This window comes from Fusarium phalaenopsidis (genome assembly GCF_050370095.1).
Source record: "Fusarium phalaenopsidis strain FUZ10S chromosome Unknown contig_32304, whole genome shotgun sequence".
Lineage (NCBI taxonomy): Eukaryota > Fungi > Ascomycota > Sordariomycetes > Hypocreales > Nectriaceae > Fusarium > Fusarium phalaenopsidis.
The window spans coordinates 4,731,847-4,755,951 of record NW_028145404.1 but is presented as its reverse complement, the minus strand read 5'-3'; the positions used below and the strand labels follow the sequence as shown (position 1 = coordinate 4,755,951).

Here is a 24,105-nt window from a genome sequence, read left to right as displayed (position 1 = left end):
AGTCCGTTTGAAATCAGCACAAGGTGGCAACGGCCCGTCAGAGATATTCAGCTCCGACATTTCCAAATCTACGCGAATATGCATCGATTGGCCACGCTTTGCTTGTGGCTGCTGACGCTCGATAACCCAAATACCGGGGTTCCCACCGTGACAGGTCAACGTTGCGAGCTGACCAGTCAGCTTCGACTTTGATGTTGATTTTATCTCCCCACTAGAGATGTCATGGAACCCCTGGCACGAGGTGGGTGAGACTCAGCCCTGCGGATTAAGGTGTGAGGCACATGGCAATAGATGCGGGTTGGCAAATGGGATGGTCCGATTAGAGATGAAGCTTGGAATTATCCTAGAGGCAATGTTGAGAATAAGCTATTGGTAAGATTGAGCTAGTTTCAGGGTTCGGTAAATGTAATCGGACTACCTGTTCTGTTGTTCAACTCGGAGTGCATCTACAAAATTGCCAGTATAAAACTGGCAATGTATCTCAACGACGAAACCCGATAGCCCATTCTTTCACTCTGCATCATATCAAAAACACAAAAGCTACTCTCGTTACTCAAACTACCACTCGCTCCCCAAACACCAAAATGCGTCTTCAATCAGTTGTGTCCGTTCTCTTTGCTTCGGCCTTTGCGCAAGGCGCCCTCCACCCCAACGAACCTCGCAACTTGGTCAACGCCCACGACATCAAACCTCGTCAGACAGCCGACAGCGCAGAGTGTGCCACCATCTTCAAACCCCTCATCACCGGTCTGCCGTCTCTGCCCCCCGACTTCATCTCCTTCTGGAGTGATAACAACCCCCAGACCAAGGGCTGTCTTGCCCAGCCCCTTCCGTCCCTGACGTCTCAGTTCGCGAGCGTCTACGACGACTTCGGTTCGTGGATTTCGTCCAACGAAGGCGCCTTTTCGAGTATCGCTTCCAAGTGCCCCCAATACAATTTTAATGGGGGTGGTTTTGCCAAGAGGGCGGACTTCCCTGCGGTTTTTTCTCAGCTCCCTCCTGAGGCGGCTTCTTGGCTCGAGTTTGCTACTGCTTCGGGTATACCTCCTGAGTGGGCTGCGTACGGTTCCTATTCTCCCTGTCCAGCCTCAGCTACCACTTCGACTGTTGAGCCGACTGCAACTCCGGTCGAAACTGGAAGCATCTTAACTCCATCGCCGGTTTTGGTCAACGCAGGAGATCGCAGCATGGCCCGCCCTGTTTACTTTGCTGTTGTTGCTGGAATGGTCGGAGCGGCTGTCGCCATGTAAGGAGCTTAAAGGTTCTTTTTAGTGGAGGCAATTATCATTCGTGTAACGCCCGCGTGGCAATTTTTCATATTTTGATTCGTCAATGGTCGAAGAAGGTCTCTGTGTCAATAGACGTCTAATAATCTCTTGCATGCCTCTTTCATTCTCTGTTCGCCCGTGAACTAATGTTCACAGCCTGGCGATGTTAGATCCAAGGTGATAACGTCCCCTTTTTCGTCAACTGCGCCTCGAGAACTCTCCGAACCCAAAAGACGAAATGTGTGATACGAATATCATCGGAGGCCTGCTGCTATTTTTGTACCCAAGACTTTGTTCGGCTTTGTCCAGTTTCCGCCCTCGTATTCCAGCCACGTTCTAACAACTGCGACCCAACCTTCATGAGGAAAGAGATTGGTTCCCTTGGAATCAGCCCTGTATTTCAGTTATCTTAGCGTACTCCCATCATGGTTAGCCATGCGAGCCACCCAATCAGCATCACTGCTACATGGCCATCCCCGACTTATTCCCAACATCCTTGCTTGCTCTTGTGATATCGCCCGCCAACAACTGCCGATTCACGATAGCAACGTTAGCCAATAGTACCGAATTTCAAATGAAGGATCATCAAAACCATACGCTAAAGCACTGAGCATACAGCCGGTGCCAGGAAACGATGCCATGCGCACCAGTAGCCACCAATTGATCCTTGCCGCATGAGGCTCGCTTGCTGAATGGGAAATAGTCTATTAGCACTACATTAAGAAATTGACTATCCATGGCACAATCTCAAGTATCCACCCCGTACCCCCAAAGCTCAGTTCGGATGCCATGTCCCCAAGAAGAAGGTGTCATTATGCGAAAATGACAGCTCCCGCTCCTCCAGCATGGTCGCCATGGACATGGCCAACCGAAGTCCCATCTGCAGACCCATCTGTCTAATCGTCTTTGCCACCCACTGCCTCTGCTCTTTGGGCGTAGTCCTCAACATGGCGGAAAAGAAGAGAGGCCAAAGGAGAAGCCACCCTCCTGGAGTGGCAACATCATCCGAGTAGGTGAACTGTCTGACGCCCCCCGCTTCCCTGTCGCCTGGTTGGTGGCCGAGATGATACGCGGCGCTGTGACAAATGCCATTTGCCATGTCGACGAGCACTTTGCCCGAGCTCTGCAAATTGGCTTTTTGATCTTCCGTGCCGTACTTGAGTGTCGCTGCGATGATGGACTCGTGGATAAGGAGTCGAATATTGCGGTAACTGTTCCAAACACAAGCAACCCATGGATCGTAATACATGTCATATTGCTGATCGTACCCACTAGACGGTGTTCCACTGGGCCCGATAGAGCGGTAAGATTTGTAAGACCAACTCGGAGGCAATGACTGGGCCCATTCGTTCAGCATATCGTCAATGGGGAGTAGGCGCGCCGCCACTGTCTCAGGATCTTTGATGTCTCGGTACTTGAGCTCAGCCCTAGCTCTAGCAAGAATCTCGTTAATCTCAGCGAAGCGGTTGGCAGGCTCTAGCTCCTTGATATCCATGCGCTCTGCCCACTTGGACCACTTTGTCAGTGCGTAGGGTATGGGTTCCTGCAGCTGATGGCTTGTCATGACCTGTAAGGGGTGAGTATATGCAGGGACCAAGAGATGAGTGGCTTACGATGATGCGGCGCATCTGGATGAAGAGTTTGAGAGAGGCCTCGCTCTTGAACTGGCCTGGTCCTCGCATCTCGATGCATTGTGCTGCGGCGATGGTGTGCTGGCTGAAGGACTGCATGGAACTGACATCAGCGGATGCAATAGTCTGCCTTTCAGTCAGCTATAGCCTCACAAAGCGGGATATCAGACTAACCTCGAACATCCCCATGAGCATGACTGCAGCTAGGGTCTGATCCGATACACGTTCAACAGGATCTTGAAGTGCATCGCGCAGCTGTCGAATAGCTTTGCCGTACATCCGAAACGCCTCAGATCGCCATGCAGGAGCGTTACCTGCATTGGACAAAGCTGCAAGACCTGCAGCCGCCGTAATGGTGCTAAGAACTCCAAACGAAGACGTCTCATTTTGCAAGAGACCGGGGAGGTACTCATGATTCCCCCTAAGGGGTGCAGAGCTGGATGCTCCATTGATAGTGAGGACGTATTGTTGTATGAAGAAACTGGTCGCCTGGTCTGTGGCTGATGGAGAGACACTCCGTGTTCTTGCCCCGAGCACAGAGACGGCGTTAGGAGTAAGAGGCTTATTCTTCTTCTGCACAATTCCCGTCTGGTTGCGAAAGTTGACATCTGCCTCTGTAGGAAAGCCTGGGCACTTCCACCCAGATTTCGTGCACTGAGAGCATGCTGGCGAGAGCAAGTCGCACTATGACTCAACATTAGCCTCCTTTCACAGTGTGTCAAATTGTCTCACCTTAATCTTCCTCTTCTTGCACGTCGCGCACGCTCTGCTTGGTTTCCCCGTATTGACCATCTTGCCTTGATCTTTACCCCAACACTTGTTCAAAGGTGGTATGAGGCTGGTACATATGTAGTTTTGCACGCAATCAGTAGTCCATGCGAGTCATCCAATCAGAGAGGGCTTTCGGTATTTGTTTTCAGCTGCTGACGGGCTAACATGATCCCTGCCGCCACTTTTAGTCGGCATTGTCCGAATAGCATCATCCTTCGGCTATTTAGACGGTGAATTTGGAATGACCGCAGTTCTCCAAATTCTGTAATTCCAAATGGTACATTGACTTCCCATGATCCCTGCATGATGACAGTTTTTGACGGGCTCCCTCTGTAGATCCGAGGATATAAGGCTGATGCAGCGCCCTTTGGTGGCTGCCAGACTCAACTGGATCACTTCACACTCTTTAAGCTTCTACTGTTTGACCTGACTTGATACCCCGCGTTTTTGGTCAAAATGCGGCCTTTGTTTCCCCTCCTAGTGTTCGTTAGCGGTGTGGCGGCCGCCCCGTCAAAGTCGTGTTCAACCCCCACGCCGCTTCCCACCGTCGACCTCGGATATGAGATTCACCAGGCCATATCTTTCAACGTTTGTACTTTATCACCTTCAAAATACCCAGCTAACAGTGGTGTAGGAAATTGGACAGTACTACAACTTCTCCAACATCCGATATGCCAGACCCCCCACTGGCGAGCTGCGGTTCACCGCACCCCAACCCCCAATGAAGAACCGCAAAGCCATACAGAAGGGTGACATCGGCTCGTCATGCCCGCAAGCATTAGCCGAGTGGTACGCCTGCAACTTGGCTCTACAAAAACAAGTGATTAAATCACCCAGTGAATGCGGCAAACATCTCATTCCGCCACCAGACCCCTTGGAACGGGAAGACTGCCTCTTCTTGGATGTCATTGCTCCTCGCGCCGCCATTGACGAGCCTTCGAAGAAGGTTCCGGTCATGGTTTGGATCTATGGTGGTGGCTATGCATTCGGTCGAAAGGGACTGGATGGTGATCCGTCTGGGTTGATTGAGCGGAGCAAGGAGGTTGATCCTGATGGCCGCGGGGTGATTTTCGTCACATTTAACTACCGAGTATGTCTCAAAGATGATTTCCTCTCTGTGAAATACTAACAAATTCCTAAGGGCGGAGCATTCGGCTTCCTGTCTGGCCCTAACGTCAGGGCCAACGGCACCGCCAACGTCGGACTGCTTGATCAACGCCTGGCATTGCAATGGGTGCAAGACAACATCCATCTCTTTGGCGGCGACAAGGACCGCGTGACAGTCTTTGGTCAGTCAGCCGGAGGTGGTTCCATCATGCATCAGATCACTGCCTATGGAGGTCTCCGTGGCCGAGTCCCCTTCCAGAAAGCCGTCATACAGTCCCCCGGAATCCCTCTCCTCCCTGGCAGCAAACAGCAAGATGATTTACTCCAAGATTTCCTCGGCAGATTGAACGTCTCAACCATCCAGGAAGCTCGCCAGCTCCCTTATGAAGTCTTATACAAGGCCAACGCCGACATGGTAGCCATCTCTCCCCAGGGCACGTTTACCTGGGCACCTGGTCCCGACGGATCATTTGTTCCGGCTCTTCCAGGCACCCTTCTCGCCCAGGGTAGTTTTGATAAGTCTGTCAAAATCATGACTTCGTTCAACCACAACGAGACCGAGTACTTCACTAGCCGGGACAACGTCAACAACACCGTATTTGTCGACAACCTCGAGGCCACTTTCCCGGGCGCTCAGAATTCCGTCATCGACTACATCTCCAAGAAACTTTACCCGGCTGTTTTTGATGGAAGCCAGCCATACACGGACTTCTTCACTCGTGCCAAGCTGTCCTTGGCCGAGGCCGGCTTCGTGTGCAACACGCACTACCTACAAAAGGCCTTCAGCCGCCTCGGTTCCACCTATGGCTATAAGTTTAGCGTCCCGCCTTCTTTTCATGGCCTTGACGTCTTCTTCACCTTTTTCAACGGACCAAGCGAAGTTGTTCCCGCTTCTGCAGGCCCTCTTGCCTTGATGCTTCAGCGATCTCTCGTGTCCTTTGCCCTCACTGGTAAGCCTAACGCTCAGGCCAAGCTTGATATGCCAGTGTATGGTCCAAAGGGTCAGTTGCTTGAGTTCACTGAGAGCGGCCTTGATATTATCCCCGATCCTAGCAACAACGACAGATGCGACTGGTGGCAGAAGGCGCTGTACTTCTAAGGGTTGCTTTCATGGTCAGGACGGGGGATCTTGCTCCTCTTTCGATGATTTTTCGGTAATTGTAATTCTTGAAACGTTGGATGTGGTGGTGGGCTTGATTATGTGGCGTTGCATAGCCCAAGAGTGATGCATTTCCCTTCTTGTCAGTTGCCTTGGCGGGCTAACCCATAGCGGGGATGAAAATAGCCTTGGATTAGTGATTCTCATCCTCGTTGCCTTTTTTCTTTTAGATAGCATGTATTACTCATACATTTAATACTCTTAGTACTGCTTCGAGAGCTCGACTTGCTAGGGAGTAGGCATGGGGACTCCTAAGTGCGGCGTCAACATCTTTAGCCCAATAGACCGACAATCGAACGGCTTCGTATCATTAAATCAAACGGAGGGCGCATGGAGGGCTGAGTCTATCAACCTTGCGGGGCTTTGCTGCAAGTCTTGGGGAAAGTACAACAAATGTCAAACCAGGCTGAGCCAACACACTGCAAAGTAAGCCACGGAGCCCAACTTGATTTAAGCCTGCCCAACTTCAATCAACTCGTTTCTCTTTACATCCTCTCGCTCTTTACGAGTAAACTAAGTTTTCGTTACGAATCGTCAAGGTTCAAGGGCCGATTGCAACTGCCATGGACCCTTTGAGCGTGGGTGCAAGCGTCATCACCTTTCTTGGGCTCGCCTTCTCGGCTACCAAGACCGTTCACGATGTCCTTTCTACCATACATGATGGGCCGCAAGTCATTCAGCATCTCAGGGAAGAGTTTTCGCAGCTGAGAAGCATCCTGGAGCGATTGTCACACGTATCGATTAGCGCGACCGACGCATCAGAGCTCGATGGCTGGGCCAGAAAATGCAATGATGACGTGGCCGGCTTCGAAACGAGGCTGCGTCGGCTCGACACTTCTGGGGCTGATGGTCGCAGAGGCAGGCTCTGGCGGAAGCTGAAGTTGTGCTTCACGGAGAGGGACTTGGAACAGATGCGACACGTCGTTCGAGGCCACGTCCAATTGCTCACCATCCGATTGAATCTTTTACAGGTTCAGCAGGGCTCTTTTTCAGCGGTACAGTCAACCGAAATTCTCAATCTTCTCCAGAAACTAAGAGAAGATGTGGCTACCCTCCACCAAGTTAATCCCGCCCAGACCGCTGCCGGAGACCCAACGGCTCCAGGAATAGTCGAGTTGGACATGGCAGATGACGTCCGTTGTGCCGACTCGGACCTTTCTGACAGCATTACGCGACTGATGCATCTGTTGGAGAAGAAGCCATGCGTCGTTGACTCGGACGACGCAGAAGAGCTCGTGGATGACCTAGAGCGCCTTTTGCACTCTGTTCAAGATGAAGCATCGACAGTAATGGCTTCAGGGCCAGCTTTTGATTCCAAAGTTTCTCACAATGACGGAATCTCAAAAGACTTGAAACTGATAAGAAGCGTGATATTGTCCGCTCCATTAATCAACGTCAACCGAAGTGGTATTTCCCCTCGCTTTGATACAAACCTTGAAGCGTACTGATGCTCAATAGGTCCGCTGGGCTTATTCAAGGCCATGTCACGAGGAACCATTATCCGCCAGGAACGGAAATGGAAAATCATTGACATTGGTGACGGAGTTGTGACACTGACTTCTACCAAACGGCGATGCAGACATCCGGGACAGCCTGGGGATTCAATGAATCACCAGACTGGTCATGGAAGAGACTTTGCGGCCAAACTTGTCTTTGAACCCAAGAACACAAACAAGATGCTAACGATTTCCGTCAACCAAGTACAAGTGGTGTATGGCAGCTTCACTAGTATTCTTCCGCAAATAACAGTCAGCAGCATCCTCCCCCCTGAGTCACTGGTGTTTCGTCTCGCCGCGAGTGGGTCGATTCAACAGCTGATGGCTCTCGTGGCTGATGGCAAAGCCAGCCTTCACGACCATGATACGTTCGGTCAGTCATTATTGCACGTGAGTAACCCAGTACCCTCATGGAGGAGTCATTTCAGCATCTCGCGGCTTGAATTAAAATATGAGATTAAGTATTCGATAACAAACTTCCCGATGTGCAAGTTCCTTATCGAGCAGGGGCTAGATGTAAACGAACACTCTGCACACGGCGGGTATGCTCTTCAGAGTATCTTGATCAGTCATTGGCTCAATATTAACCGAGAATTCAACTAGAACGCCCCTATACGTGGCAAGCCTTGCCCCAGAGATGTTTCGAGCGTTGCTGGTCGCTGGGGCAGACCCAACTATCGAGGGAGATACTAGATTCGGGAGTGTTCTCTGGAGGACCAGCCTCAGAAGGGATTCAATCGTAAGCAAAGTCTCAATAATTCTACCGTCATTGGGCTAATAGGACACACTTATAGGCTGAGGTTCTACTCCGAGAAATGTACACGACCAGCCCCTTTGTCCAATACGCGGACCGAGAGACGCTGGACGACAACCCATTCCTTAACTGTTGTAGGCTACTTTTCAGGTCACACTTCACTGCTGCCCAAGTACAAACTCATTTTCAAAAGCTCTCAATTCTTCTTGACAACGGCTATAGTGCCAATACCAGGTGGGCGGACGGCACAAATTGCTTGAGCCAGGCCTTTTTGTCCTTCAAGAGTCGGGGGTACTTTGAGAAAGGGGCATATGTTCAAGCTCGCAAGGCTATCTTGACATATCTGGTGAGCCACAGAGCGGATATCAACTCGACTGACAACAAGGGGAGGTGTGTTTCCGACTTTGCGTACAACCGAGTCTTCTGCACACCGTGTTCCGAATCCTTCGTACCCTATATGGGAGATCTTTGGGATTCTGTTTTGGATGATTGCGGTTACGACATCTTGCCATTTAGAAGGCTTTGCCCCCGACGAGCAAGGTACACGGGCATATACACTCGCCAAGTATTCGAGCAGCTCTGGGAGGGTAAGGAACATCGATGCCCCTACTGGAATGACGCGCCCTGGCCGGAATATTCACCTGACAACCTTCCAAGAACTTGGGCTTTCTTGGGCGAAGATGGAAAAGTCTGTGAACAGTGCCAGTTCTGCTTCGAGAGCCACTTTGAACAAAGAGGATTCATATGTGGAAAATGCGGCTTTTGCACCTCGGTTCTTGGCTGCCAGTGCGCTCAGGGCGGTGATAATCGACACAAAATGAACTGTTCACGGCCACTTCGACGGAGAATTCGATGGGATGAGGGACGGAATCGATACTTCTACCTTGATGACGACGACTACTCAGCACACGATGTATCATACGAGGATGAATCCTCTGGTGGAGTGATAATGGACTATGAGGTTTACTCTGTTGGTACACCCCCAGAGAGAAATAACCGAAACCACCAGGAGGAGTTGGATACAATCCCCCAAGAAGACGGGGATTGGAATGACTTGTCATCCAATTCGTTGCCATTATCCGCGCTTGCGGTAGGAAACTCGCCGTCACTGAACGAACTATTCGGGAATCCCTGGGAATGAGGTTAAAAAAGAAGGAATGTCCATGTAATGTCTCAGACAGTTTGATAGTCGAACCGAACTTGGACCTGGTGAGATGCCTCTCCACTTAGCAAATGATCGTATCAGGTTATATAGAGCGTATTCGAACAAACCAAGACATAATGGCGTTAGACCCTAATACCATAAAAACCTGGAAATCTTGAAACATAGTGAATAAAAGACGAGAAGAAACCTTTCTTATACGCTCATAACTCTTTCCAGAAGGGCTTCTGTAATCCTGGCCGTCTTCTAACAAAGGTGAAAAGTCTTGTCCTCCCTATCAACGCGCATAAACTCCCCGTCCATGATTCCATGAACGTATGCCTCTCCCAGTAGCTGAAACTCTTGCCCTTTTGGCCGAAGCACAAATGGCACGTGAGCACCGTAAAAAATAACAATGATATCTCCGGAGTCCATAGCTGCAGGACCAAGTCCAACATGACCACCCGCTGAGAGAAACGGTTTCCGCCCTGCATTCATCATGACTGAGGCCAAGTAAAGGTCAAACTTGCCCATGTTCTGTAGCACAGTCATGGAAACCTGCAATGCCGATGTGGGGGCTCTTAATTGTATGCCGCTGTCGAAGGCCTTGATAACTTCCAACATTGACACAAACCGCTCTCGGCTCACGATAGTAGCTCTTTGCCAGTGTGAGCTAGTGGGGGAGATCGCCTCTTGATCTCCTACAGGAATCCGCCACAGACTCGCCGCGGCTTCCAGATCAGGGTAGATAGGGGTATCAGGGTGAGCTGCGCACGACTCTTGGATGAAGAGCGCGATCTCAGTGAAGAAGGTGTTTGCGGGTTTGAAGCCTTGTTGGAGGTAGTCGCCCATCGGTACGAGTGTAGTGCCTACTTTACCAACCATGCCGACTTCAACGCCCCTAAGGGCTATCGCTCGAATGTTACTACAAGGTACCCATTGCGTAGTCATCTTGCTACCACACACGGTAAAGGGTTTGTCAATGTTGGCATTTGCTGGCGAGGGATCGCGAGTTACGCGCCAATCTGGGACCCATGATGGCAGCTCTGAGCCAGTGGGAGATTTTGGCCTTGGGCGTGGTCGGCCAAATTCTGGATACAGCGAGCCATGTGAGCTAGTATCGATGGGGGAGGCTGTGTATGGCCGTCCATACTGCGGATAGACGAGTAGGGCGGCCTGGCCCTTGGCAAGAATAGCAGCCCATGTTTCAAGGAATACATCTTCGCAGGACTTGTCATAATTAGGACGGATTCCAAGCTCGTTGGCATCGCTTGCAAGGTTGAGGAGACCGAATACCCGATCTCGAGGGTCAGTCGAGTGGAGGGAGGAGTCAGTCGCATCGTGACTGAAGGCGAGGATGAGGAGATCCAGCAACGGCTGCTCCGACATCCCCGATTTTGACGATCGGTAACGTTCTCGCTGCTGAAACATCCTCGTGGCACCATGTCCTAAGCCCGCTACATTTCCCGGTGATCCAACGGGGTTATTGTTCGCAATCGTCAACAGATCTTGCCGTGATGCTGCATCATAGAGCTGCCCCGAGAAAGCTTTTAGAAAGGTCAAGGTAAACCTATGGAAGTCGTCCGACGGGACCTTGTAGCTTCCACAGGTTACCACAATTTGTTGAGAGACCAAGAACTCCTGTAGGCACCAGACTCGAAACCAGTAGTCAAGGTTCAGCAGCTTCTTCAAAGCAACCTGTTCAGGTCCGCCGATACGGCCCCCGAGTGGTCCTTGTGGGCTCTGGAGCCATTGTACAACCTCCGGTCTATCCAAGAGTCTGTAGTCCCATAACATGCCCTTTTGAAACATATGAGAGAATGCCCGCATGACTTCGGCCGATTCGGGATCTTCACCTAGCCATACCACCGTAGTGGTGGCCTTTTCGTAAATATCCTTCATCAACTGGATCTGCCACGACTTTTCAGCGTTGTTGGACTGTTGGATACAGATGGCATCTATCCAAAGTGTGACCGTCTTGTCGTCTTCCTGAAGGCGACGCAGTACAGCGACGAGATTCCTAGTGGCCTGAAAGGGACACCCGTCGATTGTGATGGGCAATGTGTCGTTTGCATCGCCCCAGGTGTATGAGAGAGCTGTGAACTCCAAATCATCGTTCAATGAAGCTTTGCTCAGAGAGAGGCAAATCTCTGGCGTAGTTTCCTAGTCTTGGTCAGTCGTTGTGTTATCTGTAGAGTACTAGGCTATGGTACCTTGGGGAACAGCTTTGCGAGCCGGATCTCCCGTCTGAGTTCATCAAGTGGTTCGTAAGTAAGGGTTGCCATGATGAGAGCTGGTCTCGGGTAGCCAATATGTTTATGTAGAAGCGAGTCATGCAAGGAGCGGATGCCCTGTCATTTATGCTTGGATGGGCTAAACACAGAACCGAGTTTGTGGCTGAAGCCAAGCATCAAATCAGGGCCTTGTAGTTGCACTGCAGCAGTAGGTCGGAGCTGGACCAGATCCCCGAGTCGGATGATTGGACACCGGCTGCGTCAAGATTATGGCGGCCAAGAAGGGTGACGCGTACTTCTGGTGGGCGAGATTGGGCTGAGATGCTAACCTCTGCACAAACGATTTCTTGGTCGCTGAGAAGCTTGGGGAAGGCTTTCCAGCCTTATCACGCAAATTTTTAACCCTTCATATTGAACCCCGTGTGAAATTTATCAATCAGGTCACTCCAAAGAGGGTAGTCCCAGCTTAAGCCTCTGTTATTAGCTACCTATCTATGACTGTAGATATTTGCTTCGTCGGCTCCCTAGGTATCAGAAAAGCGAGTTTTGCCTTAACATTCGTCCAGTTAACGCGCCGCCGCCACTCCTCACTTCCATAGCCCTCAAATTTTTTATATCTTACTAGATGGAATTTCAGATTGCCTATTGCTTATGATCATCTTCAATAACGAGTCCAAAAGAGGGCATCAGCCACAACAGCAAAAGGCACAGGCCATCTTTGGGCTAATAGACACCTCTTCTGTTGACGTCTACTTGTTCTCGCTGTGATTAGCTGACTACACTTACAGCCGAGGGGCTGTTCAAAATCGGCGCAGGAAACGACGGATAATTCAATCTATTTATCAAATGATAGCCAGCTAGGAGCAAAACTCGTGCACCTATCCACTACACCTCAGCTCTCCCTCAACTTGCAGTCTATCTACTCTCTAACTTTCAAACGACATGCCCTTCATGGTGCTAGTCGGCCCAACGTACCAGAGATGGCGCCGATCTCTGTCGACCGATCCTAGAAGAAGAGTCCTCGTCTTTCTGCAGCTCCCCACGCCCATCTGCTCAGACACGGGCCACTGCGCAGCTTCTTTCGCCAAGTCCACGTCTATCCTCCTCAAGTCCGTAGACGTCCCCTGAGGCCCGTTCCACCAGACCGAGAACCTGTTGGCACCTGTAGATAATGCAGCGATACCACTTGTTTCCAAGGCGGAGCCACGTTCAGTTAGAGCTTTCCGTTGCCTGTCCCATCCACTCACATCGGAATTGTTTCTCGTCAGGACAAACATCTCAACGCTTCCTTGATAAGAGATCCAGAAGAGGGCAATTTGTTGTGGAGAGAGCCGTATCGAGGTGAAACCGCCGTCAAGCCGAGCAGTTCCCACTGGAGTAAGCTTGTAGAGAGCATACTGAGTGACAGCGTCGGGGTCATGTGAATAGGCGCCTCCTATACCTCCACCTTTGTAGATGTAGAATATGTCGACTGCTGTTCCATCTAGGCTTTGTGCAGTAAGCCCACTAATGGAGCTTCCAAAGCCTACCGTGCCCGAAGGAGCAGCGTTGAAAACATGTCCCCATCCATCAGACGAGTTCCATCGCGCGTTACCAATGGCCCCGGTAGGAGCAACCCACCACACGTCCATACGCATGCGAGGGCCGGGCCTGGATATGCAAGTCATTGACCCGCCGGCTTTCGTAGAAGCTTGGCCACGCTTGTTGAAGGGATAGGAGTTAGTGCCAGGCGACCTCCATCCCAGCCCGTCCTGCAGCCAGAACTTGCCATCGATGGCACCGTTTTCCGTGATCCACCAGATCTCCTGATGAAAGTTGCTACGCGTGGTACCAGTTAAGCAGGATCCAGAGTTCGGCACGGTTGAGGGGCCCATGAACCGAGAGCCTAGCCAGTTGTTGTTCTGCTGCAAGGCCGTCTGGATGGACCCGTCAGGACTCGTCCACCATAGCTGGATGCTGTTGCTTCCGCTGCGCGAGATGCTCGCCATGGTGCAGAGAGATCCAACAGGGAACCCGTTGACAAGTGCATAAGGGGTCCAGCCGTCGGAACCGGGGATGGTATAGTTGATGCTTGCGAGACCTCCTGCTAGACTCGGAACCAGAGACTTGCACTCAATGTTCACTTTTTGCCCTGGTGTGAATAGGTTCTCACTCTGTTCCATGGTGAAGATTGTAACGGAATCTGGTCGTCGAACAGTGCGGGTCACGGAGAAGATCCTATCTGGAGTTTTCAGAACCATCTCCACCCTTTGCGCGATGAGCTCGGTGAGGTCGTCCCAGGACCATGACACTTGAACAGATCCTGCAGAGGTGAAAGATGCCGAAGGCTTACACGCAGGTAACGATTGTGGGATGATTGGGAACTTCCAGGGTTCACTGAAATCCCCCTGCTGCCCAGCAATTGGGTCAATGGAGGCCACGGTAATGGAGGTCGTTGTATGAGCCGTAGCAATGTCTAAGGGCGCGACAAAAGAAACAAAGTTGTTGCCCAAGGAGGAGGCCCCATGTATTCCTCTGATGGGATCTGGCAGAGGGCCAGTGGCTGGATGGACTTGAAGAACAAAGTGCAGGTTGGAGGGAGGCTGGCTGACAAACTTCAATGCGAGATTGGCCTCCTGCCTTTCAATGTCGTAGTAGGATTCAGCGTCGATCCAGGGAGTTGGTAGCAAGGCCTGAGGAATTTCGTAGGCAAGGAATGCAAACAGTCCCAGGGAATCCGCTAATGGAGGCTTCGCGCGGGCTGCGATTGTGAACTTGGCCCCTCTAATGATGGATGGGCCCGTGAGCGATACTTGTCTCTGGCCATCCGGTGCCGACATGGGCCTGAGGGTCACAGTGGTATCCAACTTGCCGTCCTTTTGAACCACCAGCAGATCGAAATCATCGGTACCGGAACCAGGCTGATCCCATGATACAACAACTGCTCCCTCGATGTACGTAGCCTGCAGGTTACTGGGTGCTGCAACAGGTGTCAAAATTGGCGAGTCTGTGTAAGGCGAGTCGTGAGAGGTGCTTGGGTCAGAAGAGACGGCCTTGACCCTGGCTAAACAAGCCGTGGTGGCTGAATTGGCGGAAATGAAGTCGTAGATACCGATATCTAGGGAGATCGTACCCGCGGAAGCAACAACTGAGTCTATCTTATATAGGACTGCAGTGGATGAACTGTCGGTACCAACCACCTGCACATGATACTTCCCAACGGCTGCACCAGGAACCGAGACGATGCAGCTGTAAGGCTTCACGGCAGACACCTGGAATTCCACCTGCGGAACAGGATGAAGCCAGGGGACATGGACAGCTGGTTGTGCTCGTGTCCAGTTTGCTGAATAATAAGGGTCTCCCCGAACAGTTGCTCTAGCTCGGATGTAAGAATACACCGTAGATCCAAAGGCAAACGAAGGGTCAGAGTAGGTGAGGGAGAAGGAGTCCGAGGTCAAGTGGTGCATCGAGGGATCATCCACGTTGTCGACCAACCCCATCCTGACTTCCCACACAACATTCTCAAAGTTTCCGTAGTCGAACTCGGGCCAGTTTGGCTTGTTGGCTTCCCAGTTGAGCTCGATAGTTGACTCGTACGTCTCGTTTGGCAGATATTTGGACACCGGGGGATTCGGAGTCACAGACAAGTTGAGCACCTTGCCCACGAAGTCTTTGGCATCTTGGACAGATGAATCTGTCCTCTGACGGTGATCCGTAGCTTTCTTTTTCAGCTCTTCCAACTTCTTCTTGTCATCAGACACCGAAATCAAGGCAGTGAGTAATCCAATGGCGCCCCCGATAAAGATTCCAAAGTCAAGGCCGAGTTCGACAGCAGTGGCCAACCCGCCGAGAGCAGTCGCAAGGCTCGTAGCTGATATGGTTGTCTTTGCCGACTCGATGGCCTTGTTGCCAGAGTTGTCCGGCTTTTCCATTTCGTTGGCATTCTCGTCGGCGATCTCTTCTCCTCGTTCCTTCACATTCTGGGTATTGGCCTTGCGACAGAGCAGTCCTTCGATAAGATCCTTGGTCCACTCCTTGGCCTTCATCACAGCGATGAGAATCAAGAACTGTGTAACGTTGTCTGGGTCTAGCAGCGCAGCGCCAATGTCCTTGATACTAGCCAATATGGAATTGACGAGTAGCTGGTGGAGCTCACTCAGCTTGTAAGGAGGCGAGACAGTGAGAGGAAGGTTTGGAAGCTTCAGGCCAGGAATGTGGATGTCAGGTGCACCCGGGATGACGATGGTGATGTCGTAGGTCCATTTCAAGTTGAACTTGAGCGAACCATCCTTGACTGAAGCATCTCCTAGAGTAAAGTTGAACTTTGTCTGGATGGTCTTGTCAAATATGAGCCCGACGAGTTTCTTGCAGGCACGCGTGTCAGACTCGGAGGCTTCACTGATCGCCTTGGCAATGTCCACCTTGTCGAGCATGTCTTCAATCATCTGCCAATCGCCCAAGGAGAATTTGCCGTCCTTGTAGAAGATGGTGACATGAGGATTGGTGACCCCGAGGAAGGTGCCCGTGTATTGGACAATACACTTCAGAGATGCCTCGCCTTGCTGGTACTGGAACGTAGCATCGAGCTGAGGCAGATCGAAGAGTTGGGCGCCAACCTCAGCCTCGTATACGGTCTTGGACATGTCAGCAACGTCGTCCTCAATCATGGCATTTCTATGAGAGTATGGGAGGCTTACCGAACTGCTAGTGGTGTCAATCGTTACACTTGGCCCTGTGACCGGGACTGGAGGTGTTGGCGGTGGTGTTGGCGGTGTTGGTGTCCGGCCTGTGAGTCGGAGGAATCCCAAGTCGATGGGATTGGTTTTCTGGCCAGTTATTACAATCCCCTTGCGATTTCCAAGATCAGCGGTGATAGAGAACAAAGTCCCGAATATCTGAATGTCAGCCGCAATGTGATATCCCTTCCTGAATACCTGCTTCCCTAGGTGGTATTCCTGGATGGAATAGTAGATGGACGCCGACTGGAAAGAAATAGTTCCGTAGCCTGATGGCCATGAGCCACTGCTGGTGTCGCCAGGTTGGATGATGCTAGAGAATACGTCGTCCACAGATATCCCCTGCTGCCCGGTAACCAAAGATAGGTTCGCTGTCACGGCTTTGCCCTGGCTGAAATAGATGCTACCAGCGAGGTCTGCGCGCAAGATTCCGACCCCCAGGTACACGCTTCCAGAAAGGGAGTAGTCTGACACAGTCCCCTTGTCTGATGTGTGTATGCTGCCTGTCAAAACCAGCGCTTTGAGTTGCACGTTGAACATGTCGACGAATGGGTTGACCAGCGTGTCATCAGTGGAAGGCTTTCCCTGGAGCTTGAAGGACGTCAGATTCTCAGAAATGTCCAGTTCCATTTGCAACGTCACAGAGCTCGCCGTAGACAGCGTCAGTTGCATGGATCCAAGTGCGGCCAGCCTTTTGCCGTCGGGATGGTATTCGGCAGTTCCGTTGAACAGTAGGGCACCTCCGAAGAGGTACATGTTCTGCATAGAGACCATGAACTTGGATTGCTTCGGCTCGTCTTTGTTCAACATGGCGTAAAACGCCAACGTGGGGTCTGGCATCGTGGGCTCGAGGCCGGTGGTAATGGCCTGGTTGACGATACCTCCTCGCTTGAGATCGAGTGTAGCGAACAAAGCACCGCCTCTCGGTACCGGTTCTGTCTGTGGGAGCGCGAGCAGCGTAGATGAGACATCCGTCACGTCCACCTTGGCGTACTGCGCTGCGGCCACAAAGGCGGACAGCTCAGTGTGGAGTTCTTCGACGGTGCCCGTCCATGACACAATCTGGCCTCCAGCTAGAGAAAACTCAAAAGCAGAGAGCACTGGCACGTTCAAGTCGCTCCAGATCTGGCCCAGGTTCTGAGTCGTCACTGATACAAAGTAGCGGCGATCAGATACCGTCCCTGAAGACTTCCACTGACCCATTATCATACCGTAGGCACTAATGGGGGGAGCAAGTTGACTGAATAGGAAGAGCTTCGAGTTTGTAAAGTCAACACAGAGGTATCCAGAGCTGCCAAAGTTCATGTTTGATGTGCCTGTGGGACTGATTGTCTTGAGAGTCGATCCGTCGCCGCTCAGTGGTGCCGTCAAGGCGTCAAGGTCGATGGCTGAGGACTGGGAGGTGATGGAAGCGGTCAACATGGTCGCCTTCCCTGTGCCAATGGTGACTGATGCTCGGGCCGATGTGAAGGTGTTGAACTGCAACTCTCCGATGAGGAATGCGGTGTATTGGTCAGGAAGACCAAGTACATCCGATCCTTTGATCCTTCGCACCATTCCACCAATCTTGGCCATAGACACCGTGTACCCCGAAGCGTCAAGACTGAGGGGAAGCTGCCCGGTTCCCCATACCTCAATCGACTTGTCCGGTATCAACTTCACGCCAAAAACAAAGAGTGGAATCTCTTTTGGTGCGTTGAGAAGACTTGGGATGGTGTAGTCTGCAACGTCGGGTAGAAAGGTCGCCGCAAGCTTGTCAAATGCCACTGGTGCTTGTTGGTCATTGAGTGACAGGCGTCCCTCAAACACCGAGTTGCCTTGGTCATCTTTCTTGAAGTAGGCCCAGATGTTGACAGTCTCAATCGCAAGATGGCCATACACCTGACCGGAGAAGGTCTTGTTCTCGTACTGTAGATGAAGGCTGATACTTTTAAGTGTGACAGCAGGGTCCTTCAAGATTTCAATACTGCCCATGGATTCGATGTCTGCATCGAGAGAGTCGAGTGATAGTGCCCTTTTCCCTGTTTGAGCGTCTGTTTGTAGTGACACCTTCCCCTGAATAGTCTTGATGACGAGTCCAGTAAAGTCAGGGCACTGGTCCGGCCTGTCGTACGAAGGATCTGACAGCGTGAACAGATCTACCAGTCCAGAAAGGTACAGGTTTGTTCCAGGCGGAGCGTCAAGGACGAATGCCACTTGAGCCGGTTTCTCGCCGTCTGAGGATGTGCACTCGATAGTCAACCGAGCACCGACCTTGCCCTTTTGGATAGATCCCTGTAGCACAAACTTCTCAAGCACAGCTGGCTTGTCTCCCTTTGCAGGCGTAGCAGCGGTATATTCTACCGAAAGAGACTTCATGGTCAATCCCTGGAACTCTGCAGATGCTGCGTCTGAGATGTCGATCTTGAAATGCTGCACCTTAATGCCACTGGCAGTCGATAGCTTCAGGCTGGCCTCCTTGATAGTCATGTCCTGAACAAATGGCTCCAAGGCGTATTGGAAGGATGGCCCAAGAAGTTTGCTGACCATGTCCGAGATTTTTACCATCTTGGTTGGATCCGGAGATGTGAGTGCAAACTCGATTTCTGAAAGCAAGGAGTCGTAGATGATATCAGCAGCGAGAGCGTTGTCGAATAATGACGCCCTGAGGAGGAACACAAACTGTGTTTTTCCTGGGCCAAAAGGATCATGCTCTGAGTGGTATCCGATTGCCACGCTAATGCCATCAATGACGAGTGTCTCTGTCACGGAAACTTGGTCCAGCTCAAATGTAAAGCTTGATCCAAGCCAAGAGAGAGATGATCCTCCTCTCTCGCCGGGAAGATAGCCAATTGTAAAGTGTGCCGTGCCAAGTTGGGTTGATAGCAACGTTCCCAGAACGGGAATGGAAGATACGTCAGGTAGCTTCAAGGCAGAGATGATGTCGGTTGCGGACACGCCGTTGGGACTTTCGATGGATATCATGCCTGTGCAAGGTTAGAATCAGACAGCTTCGTTATTAAGTCAAGGAACATACCTGGCCGGGACTGTGTAGGGAGGCTCATCTTGCATTCGAGGATGATCGTTGCAATCTGAATAGAGCCAGACAAGTCGCCCATCAGCACACCATTGCTATTCTCCAGAGTAAGAGACACATTAGAGAGCGAAAATACGTCCTGGAAAATGACAAAGTTGTCGATCCCCATGTCCAGACTCCAGTCAGCAAACTTCCATGCGTCGTCTCTCTTCTCCACGGCCACGGAAAAGGATCGAATGCGAACTTCTGTCGCAGATTGGTTCACAAGAGGTCCCATCGCAAAGAGGGCTTCCGTGACACCCGTCAGCCCCATCGCAGCTATGATGTCCGCGAAACTCAACCCAGCGTCTGGGGCAAACGCGGCGAGACGGTACTCGTAGTCACCAAAGGAGCCCAGCGGATTGGCCGCGAATCCGAGACGAACAATCTTCTGTGTGCCCTTCTCGGTACCAACCTTGAGTTCGAGTGCCACGGACGCCCCAATAGCACGCTGGGCGGAGTCCAGGGGGTTCTGAATCTCCAGTGCAATGCCAACGTCGGTGACTGAGACGAGATTGTTGATGGGGAACTCGGTAGGCAGGAAGTCCTTCCAATCGGAAAAGTGTGTACTGGCAGATATCTTGGAGAGTTTGTAGTCGGCTATGTGATCCGTAGACTGAGTGAAGGTCATGGCAAGCTTAGAAGTGCTGGCCAGGGTCGAGAGAGGCCCGTTGCGGAATGGCACTTGAGCGTTTGTGAGACCAGAGTCGGGCTTCAGGAGAGACGATAATCTATCGAGAGAGTCGGTTCCGGATATGGAGAAGTCGAATTGCACATCGCCTTCCATGTTCAGCTCGCAAGAAAGAGAAAGCTTCACGCCGTCTGCTTGGGGGACCGGTGCATTGAACATGGCACTACCGTACAAGGTGATGGTCTCACTCGGCAACAGGGCATCCTCCAGCAAGATCCCAACCTCTCCCAGGACAATCTCAATGCCGCCAAAGTCGAAGAGAGACTTCCAAGTATCAGCCGAAGTCAGGCAGACTACCTGAGCTCGCTTCACAACAGGTAGACCTGTCGGGTCGTACCAAGCTTCAACGGTTGATGCCTCAAGGTCCGGTTTCAACTCCACCAGCCCGGCCATCAGAAGAGCCATCGGCACGCGGTCGTAGAAGAGTTTCACCAGCCCGACCGGGTCTGCCGTCAGGTAGGCAACAGCATTGGGAGCACCAAGCTTCTCCATTGTGGTTGCATCGACACCCATGGTAGCCAGCGTCTTCTTCAGACTGATGGGCAGTGCGGTTGCAACTAGCTTCCTCTTTTTCGCGAGGGTTATGCCATCTTCAGTATTCACAGTGGTCGCAACAGAAAGGTCCTCAATGAGAGGCCACTGCAGTGTCATCACCACAGATGCAATCTTCTGCATCTCGCCTCCTACGTCAATGACGGCATCAGAAGGTGGATTCAAAGTGAGTGACGCCGAGTTGACTTCCATGTCGAGTCCATTATCAGTGAAGTCGACAGCAGACGCCAGATCCGTCGGATACGGAAGAACAAGCTTCTCGAACCCGTCGGTGATGCCCAGCGCGGAAAGGTTCTGGGCGCCTACAAGGGCCTGCAACGCCCGAAGCGCGCTGAAGGGAGGCTGTGTGTCGATGCCAGCAGCGATGCAGAACTCGGCCAAGGTAGTTCCAGTCCTTCCCAGCCCAGTAACAGGAGGTGCTGGCGGTTGAGCCACCATGGATGTGATGGCGGACGGTTGCTGATCTAAGAGAACAATGGGAGGTGTGACATCTTTGAGGTAGAAGTACACATCCTTTCCACCCACAGGAATGTTCTGATCCCATCCAACCTGAGCAAAGGTGCCGTTATTCTTGACGTAAAACTTGACCCAGTTCGATCCATTCCTGAAGCCGATCTGCCAAAGCGTGATACCGTCGGCCTTGCGGTGACCGATGCGAAGCCTTGCCTCTTTCCTGATAGGTTCGTACGTCTGGTAGACCAGATAATGCTCAAACGTGGGAGCTTCCAATGTCCAACTATTCAAAACAATGAATGGATTCGCCGGCAGCAGTGGCGTCAAACCGACTTCTCCTGTGGTCTGGTCCAGCGTCATGTACCTCTCCTGAGTAATGCCTGGCTGCACCGGCGCCGTGATCTGGTAGCGATAGCTGCCATCTCTACCGATAAGCCGATCAGGAAGCAGAAAGCTGCTCTTCTCAAACTTCTCTTGAAGCCCTTGGAGTTCCATGCTTGTATCTGTTCCGATAGGAAGGTCCCGCGTCACCCCGAGCACGTCACGACTCTCCCCAGGTTTAGGAGCCATGGCGCCACCGTTGCCGTTGATGGTCATATAAACGCCCTTGTCGAGACATCTAATAACGAGATAGCGGCCATTGAGCACTCTTCTTGGCCTCTGGCCCATCTCCTTGATGTACGAATGCACTTCTTTCATGTCGATGGCATACCCGCTCGTAACATACAAAGGCACGGGGTGAGGCGGATCCCTGTGGTGAACCAAAAGGGCAAGGCCGGCGATGGTGGCTGCCGAGGGATGAGAGTGCGTCCCGTTGGCACTCAAAACGTACGCATCAGCAGTAAAGGTTTCGAAGAACTGGAAGATGCTTCCGGCAAGTAGGATGGCCTTGAAGTTATTCTGAAACTTCTTCACGTCGAGCAGTGAAGCGGCCCAAGGCCGCATCGCATATCGCCTTGTCCTAACTCTTTTCTTTGGAGGGGGCGAGTAGAACAGTTTCCCATAAGGATAAGTACTATCCCCATATCCACCAGGGGGCGGCACCGCATCGTGGATATTCTGAACAATGTCGGCCCAAATCTTGGTTGGCGGTCTTGTCTTGAGCAAATCCCTCGACTCGGGTTCCCACTTGATCAGTTTCACTGGTTTCCCTGAGGTGCATTTCTCTAAATAGGCGCGGTTTCGTTTCTCCAGCTCTTTCATGTATTCATCGATAACAAGCTGCTTGGGTTTATTGAAGCGGTCCCGGACGAACTTTTCAAGAGTGGCAATACGCGTAACTCCTTTGGGGTTGATAAAGAGGGCATCGGGGACTTCCTTGAAGACGAAACTCAGCAGGGCAAACAAGGCTGCCTCTTCAGCAACGGGGGAGGCAACAGCTTCAACGGTTTCTTCATACTGTGTATTACGAAGACTGCCATGATGCTGAATCTTGTAGACGGTGAAGTGCTTGCCGGCGACACAGTCAACAATGTTGTGGCCAATGTTGTCTCCGGTGAAGAACATGCGCCCCGCTCCTTTGGTCTGGTTTGGGTCGACATCCATCAAAATACTCTCCAAGTTCTCGGGGGATGTGTCGATCATGACCCTGTCAGGAAGCGTAATCACTGGACGGCCCCCAAGCTGATGTGTTGGCTTTGACATCACCCCCGTATCGGCGTTGACAAGTGTAGTAGGAAAATTGAAAGACAAGATTTCGCGGTCATCAGCCTTGGTTGATGGATAGTAAAATTTGATGCCGGGTACTTGGCATCCATACGATTGCGTGAAGCCGAGTTTCTTTGCCATATCCTCTACCAGTATCTTGCCACCGCAATCTTGATTCGGAAGGATGAAGGGTCCGTTGAATGACATGGCGTCTTTCCATTGCGAGTCCATGAGATACAGCAAGCCATCCAAATGGTCATCGTGAGGATGCGAGTTGATGATTGCTTTGGGACCGAATTTCAGGTTGCCGGGACCAGCGAAGCTTTCCTTCCAGATGTGCTCTCCCACAGCCAAGTAATACTTAGAATAAGGCGCATTGTGCTCTACTCCGACAACAAACTTCCGGGGGCCGCCATCCAAGGGAACGAGCACATGCTCTTCGTGGCCAAGCATATTAGTATAGGTATACTCCAGGTAGAAGGCATCGCCACGACCGGCGTACACTACGTGAAGCAGTGTGCTTCCGAGAGGAGGGGGAGGCATTGTGAATTTGGAAGATGAGTGGTACAAGATGGTGAAAGGAAGTGCTTGAATGGGAGGGATTGACAATGGCCAAGAGAAGTGGGAAACTGCCTGTTTAGGGGATTTCTCTCGATAGCTAAGAAATGGTCAGCCGCGGCTGAGCGGTATGTCTCTGAGAGACTACAGCCATTAGCAATACTGATACAATTGATAGTACCAACGGGTCACGGCCAAGGAATGTGACGTGAGGCTGGATAGTGGTGGCGTTGCTTCTCGGCCCTCGCTTGATCCACACCCAGTAACGTTCCTCACAACAGCCAGCCACTTCTCTGCCGCTATCCAAGAGAGGGATCAAAGGGAGGCACCCCTAGGCAAGAATAGGAATACATGCAACAGCCTCGATATGTGATGAGGTAGGATTCAAACCTTGTGGCGAAACAACCCCACGAGACTACCGTTTTCAAACAGCCGTGCAGATATCTAAATGCAGCCACCAAATCGGTTGCATCTGGGTGGCCGCTTAGTAGGCCTGGGAGTCGCATCTGATGCCGGTAAGCGCTCAACAACGCGCAAGCTACTGCCATATCAGCTATGGGGGCGGCCCGATCCGGCATATGCTTCGCTTGTAGAGGAACACGGCTGCAGCTCACAGGACGCGTAACTTTGTCACATCGATATCACATCGTTACCACGACCGCATGACCTCGCAATTGCATGAATTTCATTTCTCAGAGCATTCCTACAGAGCTGTGGAGATACGCTCGGTAGAGCATATGCATTTGCGAGTACGTAGCTGAAATTATATGACGCGTCGTGCGGTTAGCGACAGTCCGGACCGGGGTAAATAATCACCGCTGCAAATCCAAACCCTGCCAAGACTCACTCGTCGCCGTAAACGGAAGATAGAGG

The 24,105-nt window shown here is 51.7% G+C and overlaps 5 protein-coding genes across 5 annotated transcripts; 2 read left to right on the top strand and 3 right to left on the bottom strand.

The window, feature by feature from the left end:
• Nucleotides 1-584: 584 nt before the first annotated feature.
• On the top strand, nucleotides 585-1,250 carry LRP88_10719 (uncharacterized protein; the record flags this gene model as incomplete). The annotated part of the gene is made up of 1 exon (XM_083247170.1): nucleotides 585-1,250. One exon carries the CDS (start codon nucleotides 585-587, stop codon nucleotides 1,248-1,250), a length of 666 nt encoding a protein of 221 aa, XP_083098283.1.
• Nucleotides 1,251-2,043: 793 nt separating this feature from the next.
• On the bottom strand, nucleotides 2,044-3,691 carry LRP88_10718 (uncharacterized protein; the record flags this gene model as incomplete). Its single annotated transcript, XM_083247169.1, has 4 exons — nucleotides 2,044-2,817; nucleotides 2,882-3,025; nucleotides 3,074-3,583; nucleotides 3,632-3,691. 4 exons carry the CDS (start codon nucleotides 3,689-3,691, stop codon nucleotides 2,044-2,046), a joined length of 1,488 nt encoding a protein of 495 aa, XP_083098282.1.
• Nucleotides 3,692-4,126: 435 nt separating this feature from the next.
• LRP88_10717 (uncharacterized protein) lies at nucleotides 4,127-5,876 on the top strand (the record flags this gene model as incomplete). Its single annotated transcript, XM_083247168.1, has 3 exons — nucleotides 4,127-4,258; nucleotides 4,317-4,760; nucleotides 4,812-5,876. The coding sequence occupies 3 exons, from the start codon at nucleotides 4,127-4,129 to the stop codon at nucleotides 5,874-5,876; spliced, it is 1,641 nt and encodes a 546-aa protein (XP_083098281.1).
• A 3,718-nt stretch (nucleotides 5,877-9,594) lies between these two features.
• LRP88_10716 (HET domain-containing protein) lies at nucleotides 9,595-11,612 on the bottom strand (the record flags this gene model as incomplete). The annotated part of the gene is made up of 2 exons (XM_083247167.1): nucleotides 9,595-11,490; nucleotides 11,541-11,612. 2 exons carry the CDS (start codon nucleotides 11,610-11,612, stop codon nucleotides 9,595-9,597), a joined length of 1,968 nt encoding a protein of 655 aa, XP_083098280.1.
• A 1,002-nt stretch (nucleotides 11,613-12,614) lies between these two features.
• Nucleotides 12,615-23,217, bottom strand: LRP88_10715 (uncharacterized protein; the record flags this gene model as incomplete). Its single annotated transcript, XM_083247166.1, has 3 exons — nucleotides 12,615-12,713; nucleotides 12,809-19,242; nucleotides 19,293-23,217. The coding sequence occupies 3 exons, from the start codon at nucleotides 23,215-23,217 to the stop codon at nucleotides 12,615-12,617; spliced, it is 10,458 nt and encodes a 3,485-aa protein (XP_083098279.1).
• Nucleotides 23,218-24,105: the final 888 nt, after the last annotated feature.